The sequence below is a fragment of the Propithecus coquereli genome, unplaced genomic scaffold (genome assembly GCF_000956105.1).
Source record: "Propithecus coquereli isolate 6110/MARCELLA unplaced genomic scaffold, Pcoq_1.0 Scaffold301, whole genome shotgun sequence".
Classification (NCBI taxonomy): domain Eukaryota; kingdom Metazoa; phylum Chordata; class Mammalia; order Primates; family Indriidae; genus Propithecus; species Propithecus coquereli.
In genome coordinates, this window is record NW_012148631.1 from 2,075,527 (window position 1) to 2,095,834 (window position 20,308).

The window sequence follows — 20,308 nt, forward strand, 5'->3', positions numbered from 1 at the left end:
TCCCATTTTGTTTTTATTGCCTAGTATTGTTTTTGCTATGTGGGGTCTTCTCTGGTTCCATACAAAGCGTAAAATCAATTTTTCTTCATCTGTGAAGAATGATGTTGGTATTGCTCAATTTGCTTTGCTGTGTCCCATCCTAAGACTATTAACACAGGCTCCCAGCCCAGCACGATGTGGTCCACGCCTGCCTCGCACTCCTCTGGGCCTTGTTCCCCACATCTCAGCCTCCAGACACGCCACCTCCTCTCATCTCTAAAGCAGGCCTGTCTTCTTCCCCCACGGGGCCCTGTGCAGGCTGTTCCCTCCAGCCAGAAGCTCTCCCTTGCTCGTCCCCTGGTTGTCCCCCTCTCATCCTTCCAGGTTCAGCTTCGAGGCACCACAGAGAAGGCTTGCAGCTATGGTTAGGTCTTCCAGTTTAAGTTCCCCCAGCAACCCATACCTTTCCTCCATCATACTTTGCTCAACTGTAATTAAAAATTTTTCATTTCAAGAAGCTATTTATTTAATATCTGTCTTCAGCACGGGACTGATACCTCCACGAGGGCAGGGACTGTATATGCATGGAATCGTGGTTTATAAGCTTTGTCTCTGAAGCCAGCTGCCTGCACACAGGCTGACTACGTCCCTTCCCACCTTCCAGGACACCTAGGACACACATCACTCCTGAGACACCTGGAAGAGATACGCACACACACACCCACCCACACACACACACACACACACACACAATAAAATGTTCACATTTTATTGGCCAATGCCAGTCACATGGTCCCCCCTAACTTCTAAGGGGCAGGAAGTACATCCATGTCTGTGCCTGGAAGCAGGAAAACCAGAAGTTGTTGTTGACAAGCGTGAATGACATCATATTTTATTTGAAAAACATTTTACTTCACAAAAACAACATTATAACAAACACAACAACAAAACACTGATTGCAGTAGAACAGACTTTCCAGATCTATCTGCACATCACAACAAATGATTGGCACCTCAAAACCATTATCCCACTCAAAGTGTAATGTTTTTAACCAAATATTAAAATTCTAAAAGCAATTCATACCCATAGCTTAAAAAATATTTCAGACAGTAATAAAGGGAAAAGTGTGTCTCCTCTCCCCAACCTCCCTTCCCCATAATCCCAAGACACGATCCTTATAGACAATAAGAGTTTCAGGACTTGAGATACAGGCTGGGAGGTCCGGGAAGACTTCTCATAGAAGACGTGACTTCAAGGTATTTCTCATATACGAGATTTAATTTTCAAAGACTACTCTGATCCCACTTAAGCCTTTTGGTAAACCACCTTGAGACTTCAATGATAAGGAGAACTGCTATCTCACAGTGAGAAATTCAAAAGGGCTGGGAATTACAAGCCAGAGCTCTAGATCTGGAAAGTTCCATTAAAGCATCACTCCAGGCTCAGCAGTTGCCACCCACCACTTGTCAGATTTAACATTTTCAGAGCCCCGTGACCCACTAACAAATTCACAGACTAACTCAGCTAATTAATCCTGGCTCATTCATCCTCTTAAACTGCACAAGTCTTCCAGATGGCCCTCCGGCCTGCTGCCTGGCTAATGCAGTGTTATGGGGGCTCTCAGTAGGTTGCACTCCACTCATAGCCAAGCAAAGATACTCATTAGGAAGCTGAGCCCCAGGGCCTCCCCACTAAATGGGGAGGAGACTTCTGTGAGTGCCTTCTGTATACCAGGAACCTTATCTTCCTGGTATACAGATCAGCAGACTAAGGGATGGGTGTCACCGTGCCTATTTTCCTAGCGTGACCACTGAGTCTCGGAGGACAGAGGTGACTTGCTCAGACTCACCAGCTGTTAAGCTATGGAGCTGGGATTCAAGCCCAACCATGTTTGACTGCAATGCTCACGATCTTTCCCCTCTCACTGGTGCTCAAGTGGAACGTCACCCTACCTTCCTGAGCCATCTTGTATAAACAGGCCTCCCGTGACCCATCTCTCTCTAGTCCCATAACCCTCCTGTATTTCCATTATAGCTCCATCGCCACCCAGATGTCTTTTGTTACTGCTTTGTTCCCAGTGCCTAGGAGAGGGCCTGGCACCTAGTAGGCACTCAGTAGGTTGAATGAGTAAATGACCCCACTTACTCACTGTAAAAAGAACATTGAGTTGCCAGAAGGATGCAGCTGAGTTTAACCCTGCTGTGCCGGAATCCAGTGTGTGACTTTGGACAGGTCTAGCTCCCTCCGTGGGCCTTAGTAGCCACATCTGTACATTTAGAGGACAGGATAAAAGGATTTCTCTGTAACTCAGAAGCTCTGTGACTTATACAATTTTTCACCCAGAGTGAAGGTGCTCTGATGCTCAGAAAATGGAAACAATCCTGGAAATGCTAAATGGATGGCAGAGAACTTGAGGAATGGGGAGATGGGGAGGGGACCCCTGAAACTATTTGTTGTGTCCCCTCCTGCAGCCTCAGATTGGGCTCTACAAATTCTCAAGTGCAGAAAGTGAAGGAGGCTTGAATAGTGGAATTTGGTCTCTGATTTGTTGTGCAGAGACACAATCACAAAGACACAGGAGCGGGCCCAGCAGAGACCCGTAGGAGGGTTCCTTGTGGCCTTAAAGCATCTGCCCATCAAGCAGATGAGGCGATTAATCTTTGCTCTTCCAAGTCATCATCTTTGTGACCTCAATGAAGTCTCCTAAAACTTCCAATTCCATGTCTCCTAATAAAATGGATCAAATACTATTTACCTAATAATAAACCACAATTAATATCTAATAATAATACTTAAAAGCTATGCAGGAATTAAATGAGATGATGTAAGTAAAGTGCATTATCAGAGTGCTTGGAAATTCGGTAGTGCTCACAAGTGCCACCTTTTCTCTTTCATCTCTGAGCTTCAGTGTTCTCCTCTATAAAATGGGGATACTATAATGCATACCCCACAGGAGCTACGTGATGTGAAAGCACTCCATAAAACAGACAGCTGAAGTGTGCCAAGCCCACAGCCTAGAAGGCCGTCCCATTGTTGATACGTGTGACATGAGCAGCACAGAAGCATACATTTCGGGACACATCCTGACTCTTCATTTCTGTACAGAGGTTCTCTCTAATTACAGGGTCAATAAACATCTTCTCCATGTTGCTTAATACCCCAAAAATGAAATTATGAATTTTTCTAGACTATCATAAAACACATAAAAGTCACTTGGACAAACATGATGGGGGCAGGGGGAAGGGGCTGTCAAAAAGGGATTGCAGACTCAGGCAGATACATAAATGCGTGATAATGAATAACAACTGTCCCTTGGTCTTCGTGTTGGAGAGGTAATACGGAGTAGTGGGAACTGTGGTTCACTGGAGAGCACGTGCCCTGTCTAAATCCAGCAGTCCCTTCTCAGCTCCAGCCGATTGCTGCCATATGGGAATGTGGGCCTAACATGGCCATAATTTCAGATTTCTAAAGAGAAGCCAAAAATCCATATTTTTATGTGAAATAAATGTTGGCAAAATTCACATTTAAAAGAAGCGAAACAACAACAGTACTCTGTGAGCTGCCAGATTGTGATTTCTGAACTAAACTGTCAAATTACAAAATTACCCACTAAATTAACCAAATACTTTCCATATATTCCCCTGGCTGCTGTCTCAGGACTCTTAATGTATTTTTTTTTAATTTAAATCCTTGCGGTGCCACATACTTTTAGCAAATAATGAGCACTTACTAAGCATCTACTATATGTAAAGTGGACACAGACATGACGGAAAGAGTAAAATACCAAAAATAAAAACAAAACAAAAATAAGCACAGGACACAATCTTCCCCCACCCCGCCCCTGTATGTGAAAATGGCAACAACCAAAGGTGGATTTTGACACCTGCTGGGTGATTGTTAGAGAAGATAAGTGCTTCTGAAGTTTGGACAGAGAGAGATTTCCATGTGGTGGTCTGAGAGAGCTGCCCACAGGAGATGACACTTAAGCCAGGTTTAAAGGGTGGGTCAGATTGGGGTCAGCTGATCACGTGCTCTGGTGGAGACAGGTGTCTATGCACCAGCAGCTCTGGGGCTATTGCATAGTACCCACGACAGGAAGTGTCCAGGAATCGTGCTGGGAGATAGACTGGGTCCCCAGTGTAGACCCTTCAGTGCCAGCTGGGGAATCTGGGCTCTATCCCGAAGATCCCTCAGCAGGAAAGAGCAGGCCATAGCAGGGTGAATCTGATAGAAAGGGACCCTTCTCTCCTGCTGTGTCAGGATGGGGAGTCTGGGCACTGGACACAGGCCCCTCCAGCTCTCACCCTTTACCTTTTGTTTTTTATTTCAGTCCACAAAATCTATTTTTGTTTAAAAGAGATTTAAGCATGACTGAGCCCCACCCCACCAGCAGCAGGCTGAGTTTCCTTGGGGGCTGGAGGGTGCCTTCTTGGTAATGATCTGGATCCTGAAACAATTCAGACAGGCAGCGGGGCTTTGAAAGAGGCAGTATTTCCTCTTTTTATGATGGTTTCATTTTACATTTTTATTGGCCCTTCACTGATTGCTCCCGGGCTCTCTGACGGGATGTGAGATGCGCTGACATTTATAGAAATCAATACATTAATAAATCACGAAGTTCATAATGTCTGATTTGCTTCTAAATGAGACAGAACTATTATCACCATAAAGTTGCACATAAAATATGCCCAATTGTGATGTACTGTGTAGTCTAATCAAAGGCATTTGAGTGAATAACCTTTCCCCAAAAGAAGGAAACAATCAAAGCTGAATAACTTCATTAATAATTCAAGATGTGTCTGCCAAGGCTTCATTTATTAAGTGCACGGTTAAGAGGCTTCTGAGCCGAGTCCTGGAGAAGATGGCACCTTGACATCTTCTCCCTGCCTCCGGGCAGGCAGACATACGTTCTGAGACGAGCTGACTGCAGTCCTTGCATTTGGCAGTTCATGTTCCAGCTGAGGGTAATGTCCAATTGACTTCTCCAGCTAAGAGACGGACCAAACAACGCACAGGTTGACTGTTGGATTATTAAGGGCAGAGGACATGAAGCCATGGAGTACCTCCAGGGAGAAGGAGGCAGGAAATTTTCTCAATGGCCGTCAGTTATCACGTCTGTTCACGAACACTCCGGGCGCGTGCTGCTGATGTCCACCACCCACAGACCCCCTGCCCGTTCCACGCGCTCTTCAGACCCAGGTGGCTGACACGCTTTCATCCAGTCTTGTGTTCGCTTACGGCTGTTCCGGCTAAGATACAATGATAATATTCACTCCAGCCAGATAATGTCCAACCTCAACTGGAAATTGGATGTCTCCCTGACAGAGTAAATCACAGAATAAGAAAATCTCCCTGTATTAAAGAGAAGCACATTTAATTAACTAGATCCATCAGAAAAGGCAAAATCATGACTGAGACATAATTTAACATAACTATTGGATTCCGCTATTGAGAACAACCCTTAAAATCACAGTCATAATACACTTTAAGATGGGAATCATGTTTTTGAGCACCTACTATGTGCACAGAGCATTTTACATACCTTATTTCACTTAGATTTATAGCTACGAGGTGGGTATGATTATAGCTCGAGTTAGTCTAATAACCACATACCTCCTAGGGACAGTGAGATGATTAGATCAATTCTAAAACTATTATCATGCTCTCTGAGCTCACCAAGACAGGCACTTAATACAAGGATACATTAATACTGAATCCGACAAAAGCTCACTTGGCCAACTTCCATTATTTCCCTGTTTGTGATTATTCTACGTGATGGACAGAAGTTTATGTTCACATGAAGAAAGGAAGGGTTTATTAGCTTGGGTTATGGGGGCTAAGCTTACCTTGTGAAATTGGTTTTTGGGTCTTTCGCACACTAATTCGGGATAGTTAGCATATGCCAGCTATTCTAAAATGGCAGCGGTTATGTGATGGGGCCGGATCATACTGGGGGTTCGTCCTTCCCAAAGCATGATCTCTTCACTTTAACAACTTCATACCGACAGCCTGAACTAGGCCATGATGGGAATATTTACACCAAGAAAATTAGAAAATGGGACCAATCAGTCTTCTCCCTCCCTCCCCCAGAGCCAGTTGTCAGACATTTACCTGCCTGCCAAAACCAGCTCTCTATTTGGAAACCATCCCTTAGCAAGTTGTCAAGTTACCTGATTATCTGCAGAGCAGTTAACGCCTCTTCTTCAAAACTCAGGTTGAAAGGCAGGCTCTTCACATCTTAGCCTGACCTGGATCCAATGAGTTCCCAGTGATGAGAAAATTCTGTGCTAACCTGACTTAAATCCTATTCATGTGGCAATTTTACTTTTTCCTTTGAGCAATTTCTTCAACCTCTTCCTGCACCTTCATTTTTCCATCTTAAAACCAAAAGCGCCCTTTCTCCCCGGGCACTTCTCATTTGCAATGAATTGTCATTTCAGCGCCTCAGTCAAGAGGAGTAATAACATCCCACCCACGTTATCCTCATAGTTCCTGCAGAAATATTCTAGACCCACTCACCCTGGGCAACATGCCCTCTCTCTCCGACACCGGTCAGCAACCGCTCATTAACTGGTTGCCTCCATGTGCTGTAACTTCAGGGCAGCATCCAGCTGGGTCCAAAGGAGAAACGGTGGGAGGTTTCTCCATGGCCACCTAAATACCAGATGGTGGCAGGATTTGGGCCTCTTTTGACTAATTGCCCCCTAGAGTTGCAGGGACTGCTGGAGCTACCTAAGTAAATCATCAAAAAATCATCCTGAGGCACTTTTTCCAGACAAAAATGTCCACTTAAAACATCATCTAGAGATTTCTGCCTGTGGCTGTCAGCGAAACTGACAGCTCCACCTTGCAGCCTGGGCTTAGCTGGACTGAAATATTGCTGTAGAGGTGAGGTGACAGGAGAGTCCCTACGGAGATGGCCTTGCTTCTTGTCCTCAGACACCTTTAGGGCTGCTTCTTTCCCTAACCCTGCATCTAGATAACTCCCTTCCAAGCAGTTTGTTTTTCAGGCTTGGTGAAAAGTATGTGACTGTAACACTGTCACACATAAACAGAACTGTGACTTATGTCACAATCTGTGCAGTGACTTTGTGAATTTTTAATAGTTGCATCACATTTCTGTTGGTTAATTTCCACCACCGCCCACCTCCCGAGAAGCAGCAAGGAGTATTTGACACTCCCCTCCCCACATCCTTCAACCTATGTGCTAACCTGATTTGGGGAGAAACCCTCCTTTGGGGAGAAAGGGCAGTGAACTGAAATAAACTATATGTTGAAGAATTTCTAAGTCATTTGATCATGAAAACTTTCCATCGAATAGAAATAGAAGCACTCAAAGTTTTTTTTTTTTCCATAGAACTCTTCTCGCAGAACATTTTCAGTACTGAGGTGTAAATGAATGAGAAATGTATAAATTCAATTGTGCTTAAAAGGGGCAGGAGGGGTTTCAAGATTAAGAGAACAAATGCTTGGAGCAAAATATGATTCGAGTTTTATTGAACCAAGAAGACTGAAAAAAATATCTGGAACACTCAGAAAATCTTTATCAAGGCTCAGCTCAGCACTCCCGGGACTCATTGTTAAGTTTATAAAATTCAGAGCTGATGAGTTGTGTGCACTCTGTGTGTCTGAGTGGGTTTATGACTCATCTCCAAGCTTCAGCTGTAAGAATCTAAGCCTCAAGGCTTCAGGACCAAGCGGGACTTTTACCTCCTCTGCTCTACGCAAACAACAAGGAGCTTCACCCCTGATTATATTGGGGGCAGTTGTCTATCAAAAAGATGGTGCCAAACTCACCCAAAACAAACCAATTAACCAAGTTTAACCAGAGATAAAAGATTACATTTTCAAATGCTAGCATGCCATCACTAATATAGTTTCTAATGTAACCAATACAGGTCAGGCAACATTGAAAATGAAATACTGGAAATATTAGAAATATAATTTCAAGAGGAAGTACAGCATTCTATGTTTTGTGTGCACACTGTCATGCAAATTATTTGCAGCTCAAGTATGTCATGCTATTTTAAATTTCCCTCTAGATACAGGTTTCAGAGTATCCCACAAGTTTTGATATGTCATATTTTCATTATCATTTAGTTAAAAATACTATCTAATGTCCATGAGCCTGCTTTTTTGATACACAAGTTACTTAGAAATTAGAACAATATTGCTTGATTTCCAAACATTTGAGGATTTTCTGGTTTTCTTTTTGCTATTGACAGCTCGCTTAATTCTGGACAGAAAACATTCTAAATAACTTCAGTTCTTTAAACTTTATGAGGATCGGCTTTATGGTCCAGGAAATGGTCAATTTGGGAAAATGTTCTATGTGCACTTGAAAAGAATATATAGTATTCTATGATTCTTGAGTACGGAGCTCTCTACATCTTAGTGAGCCAAGTTTGTTGAATGTTTTACTCAGATCTTCTACCCTTCTTGATTTTTTTGTCTGCTTGTTTTATTAGCTACTGAAAGAGGTGTTTTAAAATCTCCAATTATGATTGTGAATTTAATTTTCATTTTAATTTTATCAGTCTTTGCTTTTCATGTATTTTGAAGCTATATTATTAATGCATGTTAATTTAGAATTGTTAGCACTTCCTAGTGAATGGATCTTTTTACATAAAAACTTTATCTTTATCTCTAGCAAAGATTCTTGCTTTAACATCGGCTGAATCTGATGTGAACATAGCCATGCCAGCGTTTCTTGATTTGTGTTTGCATGGTGTATCCTTTTCCGTCACTTTATTTTTATTTTCTGTGCCCTTACGCTTGCACACATCACTTAGTTAGGGTTTGGTTCATAACTAATGATTGCTATCGTGTATCAAAGACTTTCTAGTTGTCTTTATATTTCAGCAGTTTTCCTATGATGTTTTCGTAGGTGGTTTTCTTTGTGTTTACCCTGCCTGGGGTTTGTGGAGCTTCTTGAACCCAAGGCTTGATATATTTCACCCATTTTTTTTTTTAAATTTATTATATCTTCAAATATTGCCTTATTATCATTCTTTACACCAGTTATACATATGTTAGAATTTTTCATCATGTCCCATATGTCTCCTATGCTTTTACCTGTAATTCCATTCTTTTCTCTCTTTTCTATCGATCTGCCTACCAAATCATTGATTCTGTCTTCATCCCTGTCTTACGTGCTGTTAAATTGATCTGTTTAGTTGTTAATTTGGGATAATAAATTTTTTAATTCTGGAATTTTTAATTGACTTTTTTGTATATATGCTCATTCTTTTAGTGGAATTCTGTAGCTTTCTGTCTATTTTCTTGAACATATGTTCACTATTATTTTAAAGCCCATGCCTGATTAATCCAATATTTGGAGCGTCTGTAGATCTATGACATATTCTATTTTTTCTCTTGATCCTATCTCTTAATATGCCTGGAAAATTTTCATTGAACAGTAGACATTAGAATTAAAATGTGTAAACTATCTGGTTAAGCCTTCAACTTCTGAAAAGTAATAGAACAAAGGCAGGTAAACTTAATCCAGACAGGGGCTGAGCTGTTTTGGGGCAGGCTACCTTGGTAGCTCTGTAATACCTTCAAACATACGGGATTTTTTAAACATCATCCTTTTCCAGCTGTTCTCAGATGGATTTCAGTTCTGCTACAAGAGAGCTCACTATTCCAGGGTCTTTCAGTTTCTGTGCCTTTGCATACGCTGTTCCCTTGTCCCTTCATCCTTCAAGACTCAACTAAGTTATCACACCCTTGCCCTTGAAGCTTTCCCTGGCATCTCTTCCACTCCTGTGCCATCCAGGAGGCATTAATTAAGAGCTTCCTCCCCCCAGTTCCCAGTTCTTTGCCATATCCACACTGTTTTGGAATGATTTGCCAATGAAAAGTTCCCAACCAACAGCCTACCACATCCTTCCCACAAATGTGTTATGTTTGGCACCTGCTGTATGTGTTCAATATTAAATTCATGGATTATAGCTAAGAATCAGGAAACAAACAACCTTTAATTATGCCATCTCTTGAAAAATCTAAAGATCTGGATTCACTGGGCTCAAATTACTACTGATAACAATTGCTGAGTAACAGTTGTTCCCCTTTCCTGGGGCAATTTTTCTCCAGTTCTAACTCCCCACCACTGTCCATAGTTATACATCCATCACCTGTCCTCACCTAAATTACCTGCCAGTGACTACTGGCATTTGAGTTTGCAATCCCTGGACTATATGTATGCCTCCTCATCAGTCTGACAGCTCATGTAAACAGACTTTATGTCTTTTCATCTCTTTTCCAATACCTATCACATTCCTGGCATGCCAGAGGATGTCAATCCGTATTTGTAGACATATCTCTATTAAAATGCTACCTAAGCTTTTTCGAGGCAATGAAACTATGCTATATGACACCATAAATGTGGATATGTGGCATTATGCATTTATCAAAGCCCATGGAAGCACACAACACAAAAAGTGGACTCTAATGTAAACTACAGACTTTAGTTAATATTAACATAGCAATATTGGTCCATCAATTGTAAAAAAATATACCACACCAATGCAAGATGTTAATAATAGGGGAAACTGTGAGGTTGGAGTGTATGGAAACTCTCTATACTTTCCATGGAATTTTTCTGTAAACCTAAAATAGCTCAAAAAATAAAGTCTATTAGTAAAAATAAATAAATAAATAAATGCAAATGTCACCTAACCAGATTGATAAAAGGTGCAGATAAATCTGGCAAAATAAGTTTCTCCCATGGGACACAGGTCAGGAGACAAGAGCAAAAACACCAGTGGATATTCACCTACACTACCACTTCCAGGAGCAGCGGGAAAGTAAGTCCCTGCTGTCTGGGCTTGCAGATTGGGGACAAAGACTAAAACACACTTTTGATGGTGGTTGGGCTGCCTTACACCCTCTTGATCAGGGTGCTGGCGAGACAGGAGAAAGTTCAAAGAAGAACCTACAAAGGAGAGTCTGGCTGACCACCAAATAGACCCGCAAAGGCCAGGAGAATGTCTAGTTGCGTTCCCTGGGACCTTGGCCCACTCAACTCCACCGTGCCACGGATGGCTTTCCAGGTCTGCTGTTTCGTCTTGTGTTTTATGTTCGGCATAACAGGGGGCTTAGCCTACATTTGCTCTTCCATGCGTCCTAAGGTGCTAATTCTCTTCCACAACTGCTCTTTTCCTTTTCTGCATCTGAGTTGTTTATCAAGTTTAAAAAGGGAAGAGAGAAGCAAAGATTTATAGATTGTAAGCTCAATGAGAGCAGGGAACAGAGTTTTTATTCACCGATATATACATAATACATTCACCAGTATGTTCATTGATAATTGTTGAGTGACAGAATAAATAATCCTATAAGGTTTTAGCTTCAAATCACAAAGAAGCAGAGAGGGGTACTGGGGGCCTCCCGATTGTGGAGGGGGTCTTGTGAGCCACTCTTCAGTCAAACACGTGGGTATTTCCAAGGACCCATCCACATCCATGCATCTCTGCCATGCGCCATCCCATCTCTGCAGGCTGCATGACTGCATGGCTGGAGGGCATGCTCAGTGAGCCCCCTGCTGGGAGCCATGGCCACTGGGAGGTGACCCATTGCTCTTGCCTGTTCCAACCATGGGAAAAGGACAGGGAGCTCAGCCCCAGCTTTGGTACCGAGAGGCTTCTTTGAATATGTCGAGATGGACGGTGACCTGAACACCCTTAGAGTGGCCTCTCTGTCAACAATAAAAGTGTGTTTTCCTTTTTGATGAATGGATTTGGTAAAATGTTTTCTCACTTTTTCCTAGACATCGCCTGGTGGTATTACCAGTATCAGAGAGGTAAAAAAAAAAAAAAAAAGTTTAAACTAACTTTACTACTTTGGTCACATGACTTGCAAAGGATGGGCTTCTTAATCAAGTATATATTCTGTAATTAGTCTTCTCACTCACCAACTTTCTGTTCCCCTTGTTAGCAAACCCCACTTATATAGAAACAGTTGGAAATGTTCATTCTGAGATAAGCTATAGGAAAAGCTTTGCTCCCCCTAAGAAACTGATATGTTTTTCTTTCATGGGCAATAAGACATGTAAAAACTCAGAGCCGATTTGTGGCTCAAGTGTTGTAATTGCTTCAAACAAATGGCCTGAATTTCTCTGTTCTCTTTTTCCCCATGGTCTTGACCTTCTAATCTAATCCATATTTTCTGAGGCAGTTTTTCTTATTACTTTATCTGTTGTTGTTTTATTATATTTATTTCCTATAATCAGCCTCTTTATGCAGCAGAGTGGAATGTGTTTAAATAAGCAGACAGTGAGGGAGTAGACGGTGTGGTGTGAGGTAGGAGAAAGGTAGGTGGGTGGGAGGAGACGTGGGTATAGATCAGGAGCTGAAAACTCAAATGCCCATGGTGCCAGGCAGGTGGCATTAATGCGTTACAACAGAGAGCCCTAGAGGGTACGGCTGCCCAGAGGGAACAGCCCCTGCTCTGCTATAGTAGACTGTTGCCTTGGGAGAATATGAGACCAAAGTTGTCAGATAATCCCATTTTCCAAGAGAGATCAGAAATCCTTTATACATGAATCTCTCATCTTTAAACATGTACACCTGATTTCCAAATAATTAAAACACATTTTACAGGTCAAACAAGACCTATCTTTGGGCTGCATTCAGGCCAAAGGTCACTATTTTGTAACCTCAAAACTAGATGTATAGGTATAAAGTTCAACCCAGACACGATAATGGAGAAACTATTTCCAGTCCAGGGAGAAGGAGATGGCCATGGCCATGAGCCTGACCAAGGAGGCACCTCACTGGGTCCTCCTGCTGCTTACAGTCTACTTGTCCCCGGGCACAGAGCTGTTGGCAGCAGGACTACCACAAGGCTGTTTACAAGCAATTTGCAATTTGTGCTCAAGGGAAGCAGAAACCACAGTGGGGGGCACATGGAAGCCAGATCTGATGAAAGAGGCCGGGACTGTCGGGATTCTACATCCAGCTCTGTCACCAATTGCCTAAGTGACCCAGGACTTAGACAAAACCAGTTAGTGACAGAGTTTAGAAGAGATCTCCTATCTAGAAGACCTTAGCACAGGCTCAATGTGTTTAAAAGATGCAGAAACTCACCGAAAGTGTAGTCATGCTCCGCATAATGACATTTTGGTCAACAACGGAACATACACAATGGTGGTCCCATAAGATTACAATGGAGCTGAAAAATTCCTGTCACCTACTGACGTCTTAATGATTCTGACTCTGTGTAGGCTTAGGCTAATGTGTGTGTTTATGTCTTAGTTTTTAATAAAAAGTTTAAGATGTTGAACAATTAAATTTTAAAAATAAAAAGCTTATTAAATAAGGATATAAAGAAAGAAAATATTTGTGCACAGCTATACGATGTGTTTATGTTTTAAGCTAAGAATTATTATAAAAGAATCAAAAATTTTAAAAATTACAAAGTTCATGAAGTGAAAAAGTTACAGTATGCTAAGGTTAATTTATTATTGAAGAAAGAACCTTTTTTATAACTATAGTATAGCCTAAGTGTACAGTGTTTACAATGTCTACACGAGTGTACAGTACTGCCCTAGGCCTTCACATTCACTCACCACTCACCGACTCACCCAGAGCAACCTCCAGGCCTGCAAGCTTTGTTTATGGTAAGTGCCCTAATCAGATGTACCATTTTTTATCTTTTATATCATATTTTTACTGTACCTTTTCTGTTTAGATACACAAATACCATTGTATTACAATTGCCTACAGTATTCAGTTACATGCTGTACAAGCGTGTAGCCTGGGAGCAGTAGGCTGTCCCATACAGCCTAGGTGTGTAGTAGGCTGTACCACTAGGCGTGTGTAGGTACACTCTATGATGTTCCCAAATTGACAAAATTGCCTAATGACGCATTTCTCAGAACAGATCCCTGTCGTTAAGCGACCCATGACGGTATAGGCAAGAATGCAGTGACGGTGCATTTTTTTTCCAACAGAGTGTAAAGCTTTCATTCCATACTCAGAAGAGTCTGTGATCCCAAAACATTCAGGACCACTTAATCTGAGTCATCTACTATGCAGCCTGAGAGCTTCCTGCATAGGTCCCCTGTAGTTGATTATTCTGTGTAGCTTTACCCCCAGCGATGGAGAGTCATCCCTGTGTGAGGCACTCGTAGTTGGAAAATCACTGCATCTGTTAGGACACCCAACTTCTTAATAGCAGATGGGCAAGACAGTGGTCCCCTCTCTCCCCACCATACACAAGGTTATGGGACAACAGGCATGACAACATTTTATGGCTTAAAAGTACTTTCCAAACAGAAAGTATTTTAATCTATTTTTGTTGTGTAGTGATCATCATAGTATTAAGTCCCTAGGTTAATTTTTATCTCAACCACTCAAACTCCGTCTGACTTAATAACTGGCTCATCGTTATTTTTCATAACAAAAATAATAATGACGAGCAACATTTGGCATTGGAGACTCTTAGCAAACCTCAGACGAAACTGTCACAGAGGCTCCCACATGTTCGTTCTGTTCTCTTCTCCTCCAATCAGGGAGCTGGGTCACCCTCCTTCCTTTACTGACCACCTGGGCAGCATCCTGGGGATCCCCGAGAGGCAACAGGAGGAATATGAAAACCGCTGCAGCCACCTCTGAAGTTTCTTCTGAGTGTATTTACCGTGGCTGGCACCATGGGGCTGACAAAGAAAGGGAACAGAGAGCTGATATAAGAGAGAAGTGTGGTACCAGATGCGGGCATGCCTACAACATTGCCGCCCCCGTAGACACATTAAATCAGTGTTTTCCAGCCAACAGTCATGACACATGATGGTCACAACCAGCATGTGTTTACAAAGGAGTACTTTAAAACTGAGAATAGAATACATCTCACGTTAGTGAAGGACAGTTTTATGTCATTAAATTTTTGCTTCAAAATATTTCATGAAATTTTTGCTTATATGTATGTGTATATGGGATTGTGATATAAATTGTAGTTCTTACTGTAAAATACAGTAAAAAAAAATTGAGAACCACTGGTTTAAGCCCCTAATGTCCATAAGCAGGCTACTTGCCAGCATGTTGAGTCCCCAAGATGTGAATTTCCTTCCATAATTGTTGTTAGCACAGCCTGACAATTAGCGGCTGATGAAAAAGCAAAACAAAACAAAAACTTGGCAGTCAATATCTGAATATTCAGATATTACAGAATCTGTTTGATATAGAAACTGATCCTGTTGTCCAGACAGCAAACAAATCATTTATTAATAAAATCCACTTCCACCTTAATGAAGTGTGTTTAATAGTTGATATCTCAATAATTACTTAATGCATTTTTAATAAAAGTGATGGGAAACAAGTGCTGTTTCTGAGTCAGATTCTCTCAAACTTTTGCAAAGAAATTTCTCTGAGCTTGTGAGAAATTCAGCCACAGGAAGATTAAGGAATAAAACAATACTGCACAAAATTCTTTTATGCTTCTGGATAAGATAAACCTAGAAGGGTAAACTGGATGCCTTCAAAAATGCACCATTTATTCCAAAAATACAGTATTTCCATTTCCTTTATTTATGTTTTAATATGATTTTTGTTGCTTCTCCTTTCTTTATGGGGGCCACCTGACAGCACCCCCAGAATGCCTAAGGGGAAACGGGAAGGATGTGAAAAGCGCTGCAGCCCCTTCTGAAGTTTCTTCAGAATATATGCACAGTTATATACATGCGCATTTAAAAAATGAAAGTGCTATTAGATCCAATGCTAAGAGATTTAAATCAACAATTGACTTCTATTTTAAAATGAGTTAAAAACACATGTGAGCATTCTCAATTAGACTTATGTGAATTGTTTTTCCTTTTCTTTTGCTTTCTTTCTTTTCTTCATTTTTTTGTGTGTGTTTGTTTGTTTTTTAGAATCAGCCCTTTGATTTACATAGAAATGCTTCAGTGTTTAGGTAATTGCTACTTAACTCATTAGCTACAAACATAACAATAATCAAAGGCTCTTTAAGAATTATGAATTATGAGGAAATTGGCCACTTGTTGCTATGTGATATAAACAGTGTCTTATTCATATTGAATCACCTGCCTTGCGCTCAGCAGGATAAGGTGATATGTATTGCCCAGCACGTAGGAAAGATGACAATTAGGAATTGTTACCAAGTTACTGGAGCTTTACACGAGCATCCATTACCTTTGGGGATATGTACAAGATACAAACTTAATTTGCTGGATTCCTTTTATATTGGAATCAAAGTCTCAAAGGGAAAAGCGACAATTGCAGAGAAAATCTGGTGCAGAGAACGACAGTGATTAGAGAAATGCGCATGATTTAATGTACCTGTTCACCTTGTTCTCCGGTGAAGAAACTAAGCCAGTCGCTACTCGGGATTGCCATGGGGTGGGGCGTGGTATGGACATGTTCCCAGCCTGCCCATCTCAGCACTATTCTTGCCAGCCCAGATTTACAGTCATTCAATATATGGATTTGGTAATGTCTGCATGACAACAACAGGCAGAGAAAGTTCGATGGTAATTGATTCTTGATTGGTGTAAATTTACAGAAAGCATTCTGGCGGAGCCCAGAGGAAGACATTCACTCACCCTCTGTAATGGTAAGACGTTGAAAATGCCACTGATTTGGACTATGAAATCCTTCAGTGGGAGACGGGCAGGTTCCTTACTTTGACGCACACTTTCTAAATAACTAGTGCAACATTATATTGCGTTACAGTACGTATGTGAGGCATACTTAAACTACTACTTACGACAGCTGGTTTTAGAGCCCTTCAAATGTTTTCTACAAAGCTCCCATTTAAGTCATTTTCCAAATATTTAAGGATATCTAGCAGATATTACAAAATAAGACACTGTAAATACATTCAAATTTTTATAATTAATATGTAACATGCTATAATTTGAACTTTTCACTAAATCATGCTAACCTTTCCTGAGTTGGCCCAAATGGTGAGAGTTTACTCTGTTTTTTTAATATATTCATTATTTCCCTTTGCTGTTTGGAGGGCGTTTATCATTCTGCTCACTTACCTGTGTCTCTGGAATATTTAGAAAGTTCAGTGGACAACAATTTGAATATGCAAAGAGGTTATTTTGAAAGCAAGGGAAATGTTTTCATATGGAATTGTTCTGAGCACTTGCGCCTTCATCTCCACTTGGAACGTGTTTATCTCCAACACTGAAGCCCCTCCCTCTGTGGCGTCGGACACACCCACAATAACGGGGTGGGCTGGAGTGAGACAGAGACTGACTAGGCAGGGAAACAGGGTTCACGGCAGGAAGGCCATCGGCAGTGCCACCCCAGCCCACAGCCCTAAGTCCCTGGTCACGACAGCACTCTTTGCCAACCCAGACTATTGTCAGACAAGAGTGACCACTGAGGCCAACTGCTCCAATGCCATCTCCTCTGGTTCCAGATAAGATTGAAGATGAGCTGGAGATGACCATGGTTTGCCATCGACCTGAGGGACTGGAGCAGCTCGAGGCCCAGACCAACTTCACTAAGAGGGAGCTGCAAGTCCTTTATCGAGGCTTCAAAAATGTAAGACCCACATAGCCGCCAAAGACCCTGAGCGGGATCTCCCACTTGGGACTAAACTCTCCCAAGTGCCAAGGGAGTTCATAAGGGAGTCTCCCATATGTGTGGTTGTGCAAGGAAGGCCAACTCTTGCACAGGGAAGGGGACATGAGAGCGAAATCAGGTGGTTGGAAAGGAAGGACGAGGCAATCTCAGGAGACAGTAAGCTGACCGACTGCCCAGACACTTCACAGGGCGGCAAATCTTGCAGGGTTCACCCTGGCCCAGGTTCTAGCCTCAGCTCTTCACACATTCACACTTTCCATCTTGTTGGTGCCCCCAAAATCATAGGACTTAGGTCTGCTGACCTACACTAACCAGGCTCACAGAGACTGATATATAAGCCCGAATGTCAATGCATTCATTCTCCGTGGGAAATAGAACTGGTAGTGGGACCAGATGCTCCTCTCCCTTTGCTGGGCCTTTCTCGCCCTGTGAGCTCTGCAGAAACCGAGTTATAATCAAAGTGAATCAGAGGGTGGGAGTTTGTTGTTGCCTCATATACATTAATACATTCCTGTCTTCTCAGGGCAGTTTGGAGCCCTCACATCCCATCCGGGATTGTTTTTATAAGCTTAACTCTTAGAGTGCAATCTTATTCTCAAATCCCGGGTTGGGGTAGGGTGGAGGGAGGTGCTCCTGCTTACCCTCCTTCCAGATGCAGTCTGTAGGTAGAGCTTAGTTGATCCTAAACTGATGACAGTCTCAATGTTCTCCACGGCACTGACCCATGGGGATTCAAATACCTCCGGAGTTATATGACAAGAGCTGGGATGCCTTTGCCTCCTACAACGGACTGTGCTTGCCATGTGCCTGGTTTCCTACCATTGAGGCTTCTGTCCTTCTGATCTTGAAGAGGCAGGGTTAGCAGTGGGCATCTGGGTTGGAGGAGGGCTCCATGGGAAGGTTGCCCAGATGGGACTGGGCTGAGGGGAACAGCATCCAGATAAGAGAAGAAAGCGACGCTGCTTGGCATTTACCATGGGCTCAGTGCTGCCTAACATGTGCTTACCTATTAAAGCTCATGGTAGCCTTGTTAGGAAGATACTTCCAGCCCTGTTTTACAGGTAAGGATAATAAGGATCAGAGACTGACTTGGCCAAAGTCACAAGGTTTCATGTTAGCTGAGCCACGATCCAAGCCTAGGTCTTTCTAATCCCCAAACCCAAATTTTTTCCACCGCAGAGCACCCGTTCTCTGACAACGTCTCAACATTTTGCAAGGCAGCTTCAGTTCCAAGGCGAGGCTACCCCTGGCCACTCACCTTGGAGACAAGGAAATGCAGGGGTGCTTGCCCAGCCCCTGCCCACCGAGGATCATGAACAGCCCTAGACCCCAGGATGGGCCCTCACACCCCTCCCACTCACTCTCTCTCCCCTTTGCACAGGAGTGCCCCAGCGGCGTGGTCAATGAAGAAACATTCAAGCAGATCTATGCTCAGTTCTTCCCTCATGGAGGTGAGTCTGACCTTGACAACGTCCTGCCCAGACCCCTCTGTGGTGAGCAGCCGTCCTTCCGCCAGGTCCACTCCTGCCTGCTGTCTGCCCTCCCGGAGGAGAGAGAACTCAGAGCAGGAGGCCTCCCTTAGCACACGGTGTTCAATTCTCTAAAACTTCAGCAGAAAGGAGCTCTGAAGATGGACCCACTCCAGGAAGGGAAGAAAAATTGATAACGCAATAACATAAATTCTCACAATAGTCTAGAAAGCAGGTACTGTGATCCCAGGTGGGATGACTGAGCTCCAGAGAAGTTAAACAATTCACTCGAGATCACACAGCCAGGGAGTGGCAGACCAGGATTAGATAATTGTCCCATGCAAAGCTTTGCCGTGTTGGCTCCACCATTATACAGGACCCTTTCCACTCTTGTCATTTTTTTTTTTTTTTTTTGAGACAGAGTCTTGCTCTGTTGCCCTGGGTAGAGTGCGGTGGCATCAACCTAATTCACTGCAACCTCAAACTCTTGGGCTCAAGCGATCCTCCTGCCTCAGCCTTCCTAGTAGCTGGGACTATAGGCACCCACCACCACACCAGGCTAATTTATCTATTTTTAGTAGAGATGGAGTTTCACTCTTGCTCAGGCTGATCTCAAACTCCTGAGCTCAAGCCATCCTCCCACCTCGGCCTCCCAGAATGTTAGGATTACAGGCATGAGCCACCATACCCAGCCTCTGCTCTTGTCCTTAAAATACCTGAGACAAGCAGAATTTTGAGCAAAAACTTTAGTAAATACCAGAAACTATAAAAATAAATGAATCCAAAAAGAGGCAGGGAGTGTAAAGTTTGTGCTTGTACAGCCAGGTCATGCATGTGCCAGCCCACAGCACCTGCTCCATTGCCCTGCCTGACTCCTGCAGGAACCAGCCTGGGCCACATGGGCCTGGGACCACATAAGTGGCTCCTCCTGTGCCCCCCATGTGTCACATGCCACCTTACATCCTGATTCCAAGAGCCGTCTCCTGCAGGACCCCTTCCTTGGGTCCTGATGAAGCAGAGATCCAAGTGTCCCAAGCATTTCCTGGGCCCTGCTTCTCAAGGGCCTCTTCAGCAGCAGATAGGTGCCTACCTAGGTGTGGGACCACGCAGGGCCTTGACCCATGTAGGAGAGTTTCGTCCCATGCAGGCCCCAGAATCCCAGTTTACTGAGTTCCACTGAGCCGCTCTTCATTGAGCTTTCACTAATTTAACGTATTTTTTCAAAAATTTCAAGAGATAGGTCTTGCTACATCCCATTGCACAGAGATGAGAAAGGGAAGCTCAGAGAGTTTGCGTGAGATGTCTATG

At 42.9% G+C, this 20,308-nt stretch overlaps 1 protein-coding gene across 5 annotated transcripts in view; it reads left to right on the forward strand.

The window, feature by feature from the left end:
• KCNIP1 (Kv channel interacting protein 1) overlaps positions 1 to 20,308 on the forward strand; it is a 355,148-nt gene that overhangs the window by 325,528 nt on the left and 9,312 nt on the right. For 3 of the 5 annotated variants that reach the window (XM_012649693.1, XM_012649694.1, XM_012649696.1), the window contains exons 2-3: positions 17,365 to 17,489; positions 18,913 to 18,982. In XM_012649693.1, the coding sequence (XP_012505147.1) occupies positions 17,365 to 17,489; positions 18,913 to 18,982 (195 nt within the window). Of the gene's footprint in view, positions 1 to 11,746; positions 11,780 to 17,364; positions 17,490 to 18,864; positions 18,983 to 20,308 lie in introns of those variants that run through there. The other 2 variants (XM_012649692.1, XM_012649695.1) reach the window with 2 other exon arrangements.